The following is a 13,397-nucleotide window of genomic DNA, read 5'->3' on the forward strand; positions in this document are numbered from 1 at the left end:
ATTCAGAGAATCTAACTTTTATACCTATTACTGTTTCTTCCTTCCCCATAGGTAACCATCTTTTTTTTTTTTTTAAGAAGTTTTTGGTTCATCCTTTCACTTTTTAAAAACACAAGCAAATATATATGTATGTGTGTGTGTTTGTATAAATAACATGTATGTATGTGTATACACACACACATATCTGTCCACTTTCCCATATTATATGATTGTCACATGTATTTTATTTACCTCGTTTCTTTTAATTAACATTGTATCTTGGAGTATACTCCATAGTAGATACAGAGATGTTTCTAAATGAGAACTTTGGATTCTTTCCCACCTACATTTATAGACATTTCATGGAATACTCGTTGGGGCTATATGGTTTAATCATTAATAGACTTTTGAGATTTGTTGAATTAATGTGATATCATGTCATAAGAATAATTTTATATCCTTTGGGACATACTCTGGGAAAGTACCTATTAGTAAATAAAATTCAGACATAGAAGATCTTATACTGAATCCTGAGTTTAAATTAAGATTTTGAGCAAGGGAATGGTAGGGAGAGAGTATTCCAGAAAGCCTGTTTTGACTTGGAGATGTGGAATAAATTGTTGAAGGGAAAAGTGAGAGAAAGTAGGGGTCTGGCTAGGGCAATAATTAGATGTGAGGTGAGGTGAAGGTAATGGATAGGTTATGATTTTTCTCTGAAAATATGATTGTTTGCAATAAGAACTTGAATTAAGAAAAGCTTTGTGGACATGGAAAGAAAGGAGAAGAATCAATAGGACCTTGATCAAATAGACCATGAAAGGTAAAAGTGAGCAGCTGATTTAAGTTGTGACTGCAGTGTTTTTGTACTGACCAGGAGATTATGGAACTCATGACAATAATAACATAGTGATATTAGCAGCTGCTACCATTTATTAAGTATTGATTGTGCTTGCAATGCTAAGCTTTTCAAATATTATCTCATTTAATATGAGGTTGATGATATAATCTTATTTTTATAGATGAGGAAACAGAGGCTAGGTAAATGAACTTACTCAGGTCCGCAAGTGTCAGTGTGGGATTTGAACCCAAGGTACCTAACTTGAATACCTTGTCTTAACTACTCTACTAGGAAGGAGAGAAGCTGAATTTGTTGTTTGGTTTTACACATGTTTAATTTGTAAGTTGTTTTGTATGGTACCAACTGGATATTCTCAGACAGATTATAGGGAGAACATTGGAATTCAGATTGATTATTAACTTACTGACAAAGTAGAATACTAACTGCTAGACCCAAACTCCCATCCCAGTATTGTAAGATTGTATACTTTAGCACACAAACTAACAAACCTAATTAGATGTGGTTTGCATTGCGTAGCATCCAACTAAGACACTCACTGTTTCTATCTTTACAATAGATAAAATTTAGGCAATAAAAAAGAGATCTATACATATATATATATTCAGTACCTTCAGTTTTATATATAGTATTGAAGGTATTGAAGTATGGGTTATGAAGAGTGTCAGATTTGAGTGGCAAATGCTTATAAAAATGTGAAGTGATTTATAATGATGTCAGAATAGCCCAGATGTTTTAAATGAAAAAGATTGAATGTGCATTTCACATTGACCAATAGTTCTGATTTATGTGAAAATAGAGACAGATGGTTTCTTTTTTCCTTTCAGGTTGTAAAGCTCTCTGAAATAGTGAACTTAGCCAAGCAAGCCCAGGTGGACGTGAAATTTCAGCTGCCAATCTGAACTGAGAACCCAGTGGATGGCTGAAGGTGTTAAATGCGCTATAATCATTAAAAAGTACTGTGTTCTGTATTATTATTATTCCTTTTCTCTTTAGCGTGTGAAGATTGTGCTTGCCACCTAGGCATCAAAACTTTACAAAACATTTGGTCTGCATTTAATACTACTGTTGAGAATGAGCTGTTTGTATAAAGAACGTGTAATGCAGTTATCTAGTGTCTTGTTGCAGCCTTTTTCACTTCTACAGAATGTCACTTGCAGTATGACAGCTTATTATTGTTGGATACAACATTCTTCACTGATATGTCCCATGAATAAAACAAATATGAAGACAAAGCTTTATTCTTTTTAGTGTTAGAAATATATCTAATAACTAGCCTCGTTAGAAGAGCAATGTATTAAAACAATGTTTTATATAAGAAGTGTTTATCTTCAACACCAAATGCCTAAGTAAATATATCAATCACTATTTATAAACAGAGCTTTCAAACACTCCCCAGAATATTGTTTTAAGTATTTCAGTGAAGTAACTTGTCAATTATTTGAACATTGTTTTAATCATTACAAAACACCTATAATTGCAAGTCTTCATGATCCTGTGCTGTTGAAGAGAACCTGTAGGTTTGTTTCAAATAAAGGTAAATTTCCTAAGGACTTGGCAGACAAAATTAACAATGTCAATTTAAGTTAATAAAAATCTCCCAATGTGATTTGGATTAATGTTTTTTTATTTTTTCAGTAAACACAGTAGAAGGTGATGTTCATCATCTAGGAGCTGATTTGTAGATCATGTATTGGGGCATGCCATTATATAGTATAAGGCTACCTACAGATATTTCACTTGAATTCTACTGTTTAGGTGTGTGCCATCTTGTACCTTCTCCAAAGATAATACATTGTCCTTTGTGTCCATGTCTGTGTGTGTGTGTGTGAGTGTGTGTGTGTGTGTGTGTGTGTGTGTGTGTGTGTGTGTGTGTATTGACCACTGCATAGAACAGTTGATATTTAACTATTAATAATGGGAATACCATGGAAGGCAGTATCAGCCAGGCAGTGGACTATGTAACCATACTGATGAATTTGAAAACAGCTACTTGTTTTGATGTTCTTCAATTGTGAGCAGATGTATGTAAGATGAGAGGCAGCGTAGTGCAGTGCTTATGAGTACAGAATGTGCAAGGAAACTATCTGGCTTGAATCTTGGCTCCACTGCTTACTAGCTATATGAGTGTAGGCAAGTTTCTAAATTTCAATGTACCTTGGTTTCCTTAGCTCCTTTCTCATCCTTGCTAGACTTATTTAGTGGAGAGGGAGAGAGACAGAGAAATTATATAGATAGAACATATAAAATACGTATTTAAACCAACTATGCATATATCATTATCTGTCAGTTGATTATCTATCTACCTGCCTGCTTATCTATCTTCCCTGCCTATGTTAAAGATTAAATCAAAGCCATTAAACCATTTAAAATTGTTGTAGTTATAATTAGAAGTCCAAGCATTTAGCTTTTAATTTTTAACAATTCATTCCAAAGAATGTTAGAAAATGATTGGCTCAGAAAAGATTGGCATTTGTTAATTCGGGTCTAGTCAGGAATTAAAAACAATGCTTGGTATGTCAGAGAGGACATAATACAGACTATTGGTAATATTAGTGTTTAAGTTATTTGTGCATAATAGAGTCATGGGTTACATAATGATAGAATACATTCTGAGAAATGCATCGTTAGGTGATTTTTTTCACAATGCAAACATCATTGCATGCACTCACACAAACCTAGATGCTATAGCCTACTGCACACCTAGATTATATGGTACTGCTCCTAGGCTGGATACTGTACTGGATACTGTAGGCAATAGTAACAATGGTAAGTATTGGTATATCTAAACAGAAAAGGCACAGTAAAAGTACAGTATAAAAGAAAAAATGGGACACTTGCATAGGGCACATATGAGTGGAGCTTGCAGGACTGGAAGTTGCTCTGGGTGAGTCAGTGAGTGAATGTGAAGGCCTAGGGGACATTACTGTGGACTTTACCATAAACACTACGCTTAGGCTATGCTAAATTTATAAAATAACAAGACTAAGTCAAGTACAGGAGAAAATGATACAATCAAGAGCTGCAATAAACACAAAATACATGAAGCTGCTGTTGGCATAACATGGCATAGTGTTTTACAGCAAACTATAAGAAAGTACAGTTAAAAAGTACAGTAAATACATAAACCAGTGACAGTCATTATTAAGTATGTACTGTACACAATTGCATGTGCTATACTTTTCTATGACTGGCAGTACAGTAGGTTTGTTTACACCAGCATCACCAGAAATATGAGTGAGTAATGTCATTGTATTACGACAATAGAATGGTTCTGATGTCAACAGGCGATAGGAATTTTTCAGCTCCATTATAATCTTACGGGAACACCATTGTATATGTGGTCTGTCCTTGACCAAAATGTTAAGGCAGCAGCATGTGACTGTTGGGCAAGGAGAGAATGTTTCAAGGTTAGAGTGATTGATAGCATCAACTACAACTGAGAAGTAACATGAAGACTAAAAAGTATCCAGTGGGAATGAAACAGGATGTAACTAATCTAGGTTAGAATGATGACAGCATGATGGCAGAGGAGGGAGTCACAGTTTTGGGGAGAATGGAGATGAGAGTTCAAACAACTGGATGGTAGCTACTTAATACACCCTCCCACCTCATCCCTCAAGCACACATATACCCATGAATATTTTTTATACATGCTTGATGCTTTTTCCAGGTAGCCCTATCTGATTTCTGTGGAAAAAAAAAAAAAAAGCCCACTCTAACATTTGAGCTCTCCAAGTTATAGTGGAGTTGATCCATATAAACTCCAGTTTCTACATAGAATATGCAGTCGCCCCCACCTACATAGAATATGCAGTCGCTTCCACCCCCATTTGGGGTTTCACTTTCCACAATTTCAGTTACCCACGGTAAAGCGCGGTCTGAAATATTAAATGGCAAATTCCAGAAATAATTCATAAACCTTGCACTCCATTCTGAGTAGAATGATAAATTCCTTCCATTCAGTTCCGCCCAGGATGTGAATCATCCCTTTGTCTAGTGCATCCACACTGGTCACTTGGCCATCACTACCTGCCCTGTTGGTCACTTAGTAGCCACCTCAGTTATCAGAGTGACTGTCACAGCATCAAAGGACTTGTATTCAAGTAACACTCATTTTACTTAACGGCCCCAAAGCACAAAAGTAATGATGCTGGCAATTTGGATATGCCACAGAAAAGCCATAAAATGCTTGCTTTAAGTGAAAAGGTGAAAGTTCTCTACTTAATAAGAAATGAAAAAAAAAATGTATGTTGAGGTTGCTGATATCTATGGTAAGAACAAATGTTTGTGAAATTGTGAAGAAAAATTTATGGCAGTTTTGCTGTTGCATCTTAAACTGCAAAAGGGCACAGTGAGTGATAAGTGCTTGGTTAAGATAGAAAAGGCATTAAATTTGTGGGTGGAAGATGAACAGCAAATGTGTTCCAATTGATGGCAGTGTGTTGCCCTGAAAAGCATTGAACCTGCATGAAGACTTCAGCAAGGGTTGAAATGAGACACCAAGCCATTTACTGAAGTAAGGTATGGTTACACAGATTCAGGAATAGGTTTGGATTGAAAAATATAAACATTACTGGAGAGAGAGAGACCACATTTACATAACTTCTATTACAGCATATTATTGTTTTATTATTAGTTTTTTTTTACTAAGCTCTTACTATGCCTAATTTATAAATGAAACTTTATCATAGGTATGTGTATAAGAAAAAATATATTTAAGTTTCGGCATTATCTACAGTTTCAGCCATCCACTGTGCGTCTTGAAACGTGTCCCCTGCAGATAAAGGGGGGATGACTATAACCAATTTTGACTATTAGATCAACTTCACAGTTGCAGAAGCGAGGATAGTAAGCATGAGAGATACTGGCACTTGTAGCAGATGGGATTTTAAAAATCCACACATTAAGGGAGAAAACAAGCAAAAACCAAAAACGAGAAACCAATACTCACAACCCCAGCAGGACATTGACACTGTTAATATTTTGGTGAGTTGTTTCTGTCTGGCAAAGTAATTCTATTTAAAGAAACTTTAAAATTATGGATGTAAATGTTAGCAGGCCATGGGGCAGATGTGCAGGCCTGTAATTAGAATCATGCTCTTTGGTCCTGTTGAAAGATAAAGGGGTAAAAAAAGTCCTGTGGAAAAATCAATTTTCAGATTTATGTAATTTATCGTGTGGTGGTTAAAAAAAACTGAAATAAGATCTAGAGGTTTGCAACATAAAATGACAAAATATAAAAGGTTGGTAAATCAATTTTTGCTTAAAGTTTGATTTAAAACGAAGAGGTGAAAGTGAAGTGATAAAATAATAATGATTTAAAAGTTGGTGTCCAAACTAACAGCCTGAAGAAGAGAAACTGGGAGATAGAGTGCCCACGATGACACAGACGTGACTTGAGATAATAAAGCCATGTGTCCCTGAGTGTCAGGCTTTGACCTACTACCTCAGCATGAATCCTTTGTAGTCTTTGTTCTCCTTGTCAAAAAGCCAGCTCTGTCAGCTTTTTCCACTGTGAAGAAATTTAAGGGCCTTTGTCAAAATTCATGACTTCGCCTTACAAGGAGATATGACCATGGACAACTTCGATTCTTCACAAGTAACCAGCTTCTGTTTTTCATTTCCTCAAGTCTTGTGTGTCCATTGTTTTTCTGTGTATTGCCTCCCCTTCATGTTTAGTGGAGAGGAAGCCCTGCCATGCATGCCACCCCCACTTGCCTTCCTTCACTTGATATCTTCACTGATGGTGCGTCTTATTCAGTAAGTGGCCCTCTTGGAAAATGAGACAGGAAGGGCCCACCTTCCCAGGATCCAGCTTCTTATAGGAGTTGGATTTGCCCTCCACGTCATCTCCACTGTCATTCCATCATAGCCTTCATTCCTTTGGCGTTAGCCTTTCGTTCCCCTACATGAAGAAGCAAGTATGTGAGGACTCTGGACTTCACGGTGCTCTGCCTGTGGTCAGCAGAATAAGGCCCCTTTACAGATGTCCACACCCTCGTTCCTGGAACCTGTGCATATGTAACATATGGCAAAGGGACTTGGCAGATGTGATTAAAACTGTGCACCTGAACATTGGGAGATTATCCTGGGTTATCCCCATAGGCCTGTTTTAGTCCGTTTGGGCTTCTATAACAAACCACCATAGACTTATAAACAAGGGAAATTTATTTCTCCCAATTCTGGAGGCTGGGAGGTCTAAGATTAAGGCACCAGCAGATTCAGCATCTACTGAGTGCCCTGGTTTATAGGTGACCCCTTTTCGCTGTGTACTCACATGGTAGGAGGGGTGAGGGAGCTTTCAGGGGTCTCATAAAGAGCACTCATTTTATTCATGAGGTCTCCACTCTCATGATCTATCACCTCCCAAAGGCCTCACCTACAAGTACTATCACATTGGGCATTAGGTTTCAACATATGAATTTTGGGGGGAATATAAATATTCAGGGGGTGGTAACAAGGCCCAGTCAAAACACATGAGCCCTTAAACGCAGAGAACAGTCTCCAATTTGAGGCAAGAGAGAGGCAGCTAAAGGAGAACTTGAGAAATTCCAAGTGTGAGAAAAATTTGGTGCACGGTTAACTGCTTCTGAGGTGTGGGAGTCCATGTGCAAAGACCAGAGAGAAACCTTTAGCTGAGGGCAACCCTTAGCTGACAACCAGCAAAGAAATGGGGATCTCAGTCCTACAATGAAAGGAACTGGATTTTGCTAATGTTGGAATGCATCTGTAGCAGATTCTTGATGTAGCAGAGCCTCCTGATGAAAGCATAGCTGGCTAACACCTTGATTTTGACTCTGAGCAGAGAAACCAAACAAGCTCACTGTGGCTTTTGACCTACAGAACTGGGAGATAATAAATTTGTGTTGTTTTGAGCTGCTAAATTGGTGGTGACTTGTTATGGCAGCAATGGGAAACTTAACATCCTAATACACCCCTACTGCGGTGTATTAATTATAAGCCAACTCCTCTCAAACTGAGGTCAAGGGCCATTTTTAAAAATTAGAAATTTTAAAATTTCTAATCCATCATGGACTGATTCTTTTATAACATACAATAAAAACAACTACTAGAAAAGCGAATGAAGCAGAGAAATTAAGCATAAAAAGGCATAGAACATATAAGACCTAATTCTTTGCTTTTTTGATTCAAGAGCTCAAAATTGCTCTTTCAAATTGCTATAAAGTTTTCTAAATGCTTTCTCTTAAATATCTGCCTATTGTCTTGCAGGTTTGTGAACTCTCTGGATTGGCATCAGTCCACAGATCACATTTTGAGTAGGACCGAGAATAGCCCCACCACATCCACTTTGTGAGGATGTAAACACACACGTGGGAAGCAGGATGTAAACGGACACCTAGGCTTCAGAGGCTCAGCGTTGACTCATCTGTAGTCCACATTATGGGACTCACAGCTTTGTAAATTTGTGAAGCGATTGCCACTAATCCAAAAAGCCACATGAGCGCTGTGTGCCCTAGAGTCTAATGAACGCTAGTACAGAAATCCATCAGTTCAGTGAGCTGGGGCCAGGGTGGCCTGAGCTTTATGTCCAGTTTGTATGCTGCTAACTGAACACTAACACCATCAATGTCTTTGGTAGGAGCTGACTGACCACCTGTCAAGACCAGACAGTCATGCAGTTCTGAGTGACAGAGTCAGGGTGATGGGATGGACCTTTCATAAGGAAATTAAAGGGCTGGCTGGGTGCAGCACAGTTGGTTAGAGCATGAGCTCCTACCCGGAGCAACAGGGTCGCTGGTTCGATTCCCTCATGGGCCAGTGAGCTGCGTCGGAGCTGGGCTGCTGCTGAGCTGCCAACAGGTGGCAGGGTGGCTCAGCTGGTGAGAGCACGTGCTCCTAACAACAAGGTTGCCAGTTCGACTCCCACAGGGAATGGTGGGCAGTGCCCCCCGCAACTAGTGGTGACTGGACTTGGAGCTGAGCTGCGCCCTCCACAACTAAGATTGAAGGACAACAACTTGACTTGGAGCTGATAGATCATGGAAAAACACAATGTTCCCCTTCCCCAATTGCCCAACACTGTTCCCCTCCCCAATTCCCCAATAAAATCTTTAAAAAAAAAAGGAAACTAGAGACAAATCTTGAATAGTTTGTGATTATTCCTATGATCAGTTCCAAAAGCAGAAAAGCATCTTTTTATTGTTTTTGATGTATGTGTTTGATGACACTAGCATCATTTTAGAAAAAGAGACCTTTGTTTTAGTGAAAATGGTAAAATGATACATACTTATTGTAAAAAACACAGACAGACAAACCCAATGATACAGAAAATGCAAAGGCAAGTAAATTCAACTGCGATGCCAGAACCCAGAGGCAACTACTGTTAGCAGTGTGTAAACATTCTTCTGGTCTTCTCTGCATATGAGCATATGTGCAGACATATGAATATAATTTTATGTAAATGGCATCATATTATATACATTGTTCCACATTGGGCTTTTCTTCAGCAAACACTTAGGCGTGATGTCTAATGGCTACATCATTTTTAATAGCTGCACACACAAGAGAATGTGCGCATGTGCCATCATTTTGCATAACTCAGTCTTACATGATTGATGTTTGGTTTCCACATTTTTAACATTACAAGTAACAGAGGTGAGTGCTCTGGCGCACACGTTCAGCACGCTGTGTGAAAGCTAACTAGACTTAACATTTTCATGGCAGCTGCTGAACTGCTTTGCAGAAAGTCTGTGTTGGTTACTCTCCTGTTCTAGGAAAGGAGAGTCCTTGGCTTCGTGTAGGAAAGAATTCAAACATGAGCTGGTATAGAGTTTAAAGTAAAAGTACATTTATTTAGCAGAGAGTAGGTAAAACAACAAAGGCACCCTATAGAGTAGCAGTCTCTAATCGCTTGTAAAAGAGAGACTCCCTCCATCCCCTGCCCAGGGTTTATATGTTGTTGTTGTTTTTTTGTTTCCATGAAAAATTCATTGGTATGGGGGTGAGGGGAAGGAGGCTAGAAGAACAATATTAACTTTATCTATAACCAGTACGATGCAAGAAGAATAGGGGCAGGTTGGTGGTTTGTAACTCTTGAAAAGCACAGACTGTGTTTCTTTCTGTGGGTGTAACTACCGGGATGGTAACAATGGAATCTCTGGCCTTGCAGAGAGATTGCTGTGTCACTGAGTACTGTCTGCCTGAGCTCTGTGTCTGGCAGCATGTAGGCAGCAGGCCTGGAGTCTGGCCTCCGAGTTCCTTCTTCTATGAAAACAGTCCTCATGCCTCCATCCTATACTATTTCCCCCATCAGAGATTTTATTGCCTTAATCTTAAGGGGTTGTTGAAGGATGAAGATCCGTCTTCTGTAACTTCCTCAAGGCTGAGAAAGGGCAGTCGTCCCTGCCTGTGGGAAATAAAAACCTCTGGAAGGAAGCCTGTTCTTGAAGCCCAGGGGCCGAGGGTGTGGGTTTTGGTTTGGGATTGGAACAGGCTGGAAGTCTTGTAAGACCATCACCCTCATATGAAATTGTTGTCGCCTGGAAGATACAAACTTGTTAAGAAGATTATGAGACAAGGGCCAAACATTAACAGTAAAACTAAAGCTACTAGGGGTCTGAAAAACCTAAAAACCAGGTGAGGCTGGGGATTGCAATTTTAACCACTGAATACATCTTATTGGGATGGGTCCCTTGGTTATAGTCGTGTAACCAAGAGGCCTGGTTGTAAATCTTTTGGATGTTTAATTCAACCTGCCCTGACATGTTAATGTATGTGCAGCAAGTCCCTTTGATGACTATATAGACCTCTCCTTGTTCTGCTAGAAGACAGTCTAAGGTTAGCCTATTGATCATAATGACAGTAGCCAGGGAATTGAATGAGGTCTTGAGTTCCTTAAGAGCCTTTCCAGTGTTTGTAGCTGGTTTTTCTAAGGCCTGGGTTAAATTTTTTAAGGGTGGCCTCATGGTAGACAAATCCTCCCAAAGGGCAGTGAGACCAATTGTTGTGCGTATTTTTGCTAGCAATAAGCATATAGCTCATTTGTATCATGTCTGGGTGACATTATAATTAGCGACTATTATTTCTTGAAAACTTAAGACTCCAAGAGTCCAAAAGTCTTGTCAACACAAGAGTAGGCTAGGGCTAACAAGGGCCAGTGGAGTGTTGTCTTGAGGTTGTTTATGTCATATCCAGTAGCTGGAGAGACTATTGCCCTCAGCTATTACATCAGAAATTTTTTTAGAGTATTTCTCTTATTGTCCCTCAATTGTGGGTGTTTCCTTAAGTGACCAGAAGCAGGACCCAGATAAAGCTAGTGGGCATAGAGGCTCAGGAAAGCACCATGGTAGAAGAGGGGTTAAGTTTTATGAAATCAGCAGGGACACAGAAATTCTTTTCCTGGGGGAGGGGGTTGTGCAAAGCAACAGAAACCAAGTAGAATAAGGGCAACTGCGAGAGCAAAGAGTAGGCCTGTCCGCCACACTGTTACTTATCTGTCTCCTGACAGGCACCTGAGTGAGGTCCTTCAGGATTGTCTTTTGAAGAGATATGTGAGGTCCGCTATGTTTACAGGTATACCTGGAATTTGCAATCTCTTGTATCTGATAAGACGTTGGTTTAACTCTGGAGAGGTGGGCTAGATGGAGATGTCCTGTAATTTAACAGCCGTGGGTGAATATGTGATCTCTAAACGTACAATTAATGGGGTCCATGAACCTCTTTGTCTTAGGCTTGCCATCAACCCCAGTAATTAGACAAGTTTGGATGACAAAGGTCCAGTAAACTGGGTTAGAACAGAGTAAGCGGCTCCCGTATCAAGTAAGAATTCAACCTTCCTATTTGCCACGTCAAAATTACCCGAGGCTCTTTGGTGTTGATGGAGGTGTTGGAGCCGGTGGAGGCTTCAGGCTCCATCAGTCAGTTGCTTTTCCTTTCTGCCAGTATCGACTTGGGGGCTTGGAAGTCCGCACCTCCCTTTGGAGCATCCTTATGACCATTATTTTGAACTAACTCTGTATCTGATAGGTTGCTTTCCTCCATTTTGTTTAGCTATTTTTCTGGAGCTTTCTCCTATTCTTTCATTTGAGACATCTGTCTTTGTTTTCTTATTTTGGCTACCTCCCTGTGTTTGCTTCTATGTATTAGGTAGATCTGTTATGTCTCCCAGTCTTGGCTGCGTGGCCTCATGTACTAGGTGCCCTGTGGGGCCCTGGCACAGTCTCCCTGGTCATCTGCTCTCGGTGCTCCAGGGTGTCCCTTGTGTGGGTTGTGTGTGCTGTCCTGTTATAGTTGAGTCTTGATTGCTATTGGCATGTTGGTGGATAGGAATTGGCTCTCAGGCTGATTGGCTGTGGGGTTTGGTCACATCCACAGCTTGTGGGCTGCTGTGCAGAGGGCTTACCGCACTGATTGGGATTCACCCCAGTGGGCTCTGATGCCTGTTGAGACTGCCCTTTGTGTGTGCTGCTTGTGGGGCTAATTGGGCAGTGCTCTGCTGTGGTCTGAAGCCAACCTCCAAGTATGTTGGCTCTGGGGCCTCTTGTGAGGGGCTCTGGTGCAGGTTTAGGTCACCCACTGCCTCTGACTGGCTGGGGACTAGCTGGTAGGAGCTACAAAGTGATCCACAGCTGTTCGCTGCCTGTACTAAACCTGGAGGCATGTGGGAGAGGCCATGCTGTGAACTGAGTATGTCTGCCACTAGTACTGGGCCTGGGGTAGCTCCGCAAAAACACCAGGACACCCCAAGGCCTGCTGCCAACTGCTGGTTCCCTTAAGGTTCAGCCACTGATAAAGCTTCATTCGTGTGCAAGTTGGGTGAAGCAGAGTCTCAGGTAGTCACTAGAGTGCGAAGAGTTGTGGTCACCAGGTTAATGTAGACTCTGCTTTAGTGACAGTGCTGAACCTGGAGCTACTCAGCAACAGTCTCAGAGCACACTGAGGCCAGTTGCTACCTGCCTGGGGCCTGCGGACTCTGATAGTTTTCCAAGGAAGAGTGCAATGCAGGTGGGGCTGGCTGTGTGCAGAGAAAGTGCCTCCAGCTGTGCAAGAGTTGGGTGAGTCAGGGTCCCAGCTGAGTCAGCAAGGTGGAACAGCATAGCTCACCAGGCCAATCAGATTCAGATTTGGCCTCTGGGGGGCAGGCTCTACATAAGAAAGATGGCACCCACCTGCTGGCTGCATGGGAGAAGGACCCCTCACCAGGAAAATGCTGACACTATCCTCTAGTCCTCCTACTGAAGCCATACACCTCAGTCTGCAACCCCCCGCTCCCCCCATATGCCTGTGATGCACCCTGAGTCGCTGTCCCTCTGCTGGAGCTCAAGGTGAGTGTCTGCAAGTGAATGCATCTGTGTGCAGACCTTTTAAAAGGATGCCTGGGTTTCCTGCTGCCTTCCGTCCCACCCAGATGGTTGGAATCCCCAGATATTGTGGGGTCTCCTCTTCCTTGTACTAATACTCCAGGCTGGGAAGTCTGGATGGGGATGGGGTCCATTGCTCCTTTGGGGGGAACTCCCATGGCTGAGATATCCCTCCTGATTCTCAACCACCACAAAGAGTTTTGGGGCAAGCTCATTTCACGTCTCTGTTCCTCCTACCA

The 13,397-nt window shown here is 41.0% G+C and overlaps 1 protein-coding gene across 2 annotated transcripts in view; it reads left to right on the plus strand.

Annotated features, from left to right (window-relative positions):
- SUCLA2 (succinate-CoA ligase ADP-forming subunit beta) overlaps window positions 1-2,444 on the plus strand; it is a 45,567-nt gene extending 43,123 nt beyond the window's left edge. For both annotated transcript variants that reach the window (XM_019650859.1, XM_019650860.1), the window contains exon 11: window positions 1,663-2,444. In XM_019650859.1, coding sequence (XP_019506404.1) covers window positions 1,663-1,737 — 75 coding nt within the window. In that variant the 3' untranslated portion in view covers window positions 1,738-2,444. The remainder of the gene's footprint in view (window positions 1-1,662) is intronic.
- Window positions 2,445-13,397: the final 10,953 nt, after the last annotated feature.

This window comes from Hipposideros armiger, unplaced genomic scaffold (genome assembly GCF_001890085.2).
Source record: "Hipposideros armiger isolate ML-2016 unplaced genomic scaffold, ASM189008v1 scaffold_148, whole genome shotgun sequence".
Taxonomy (NCBI): Eukaryota; Metazoa; Chordata; class Mammalia; order Chiroptera; family Hipposideridae; genus Hipposideros; species Hipposideros armiger.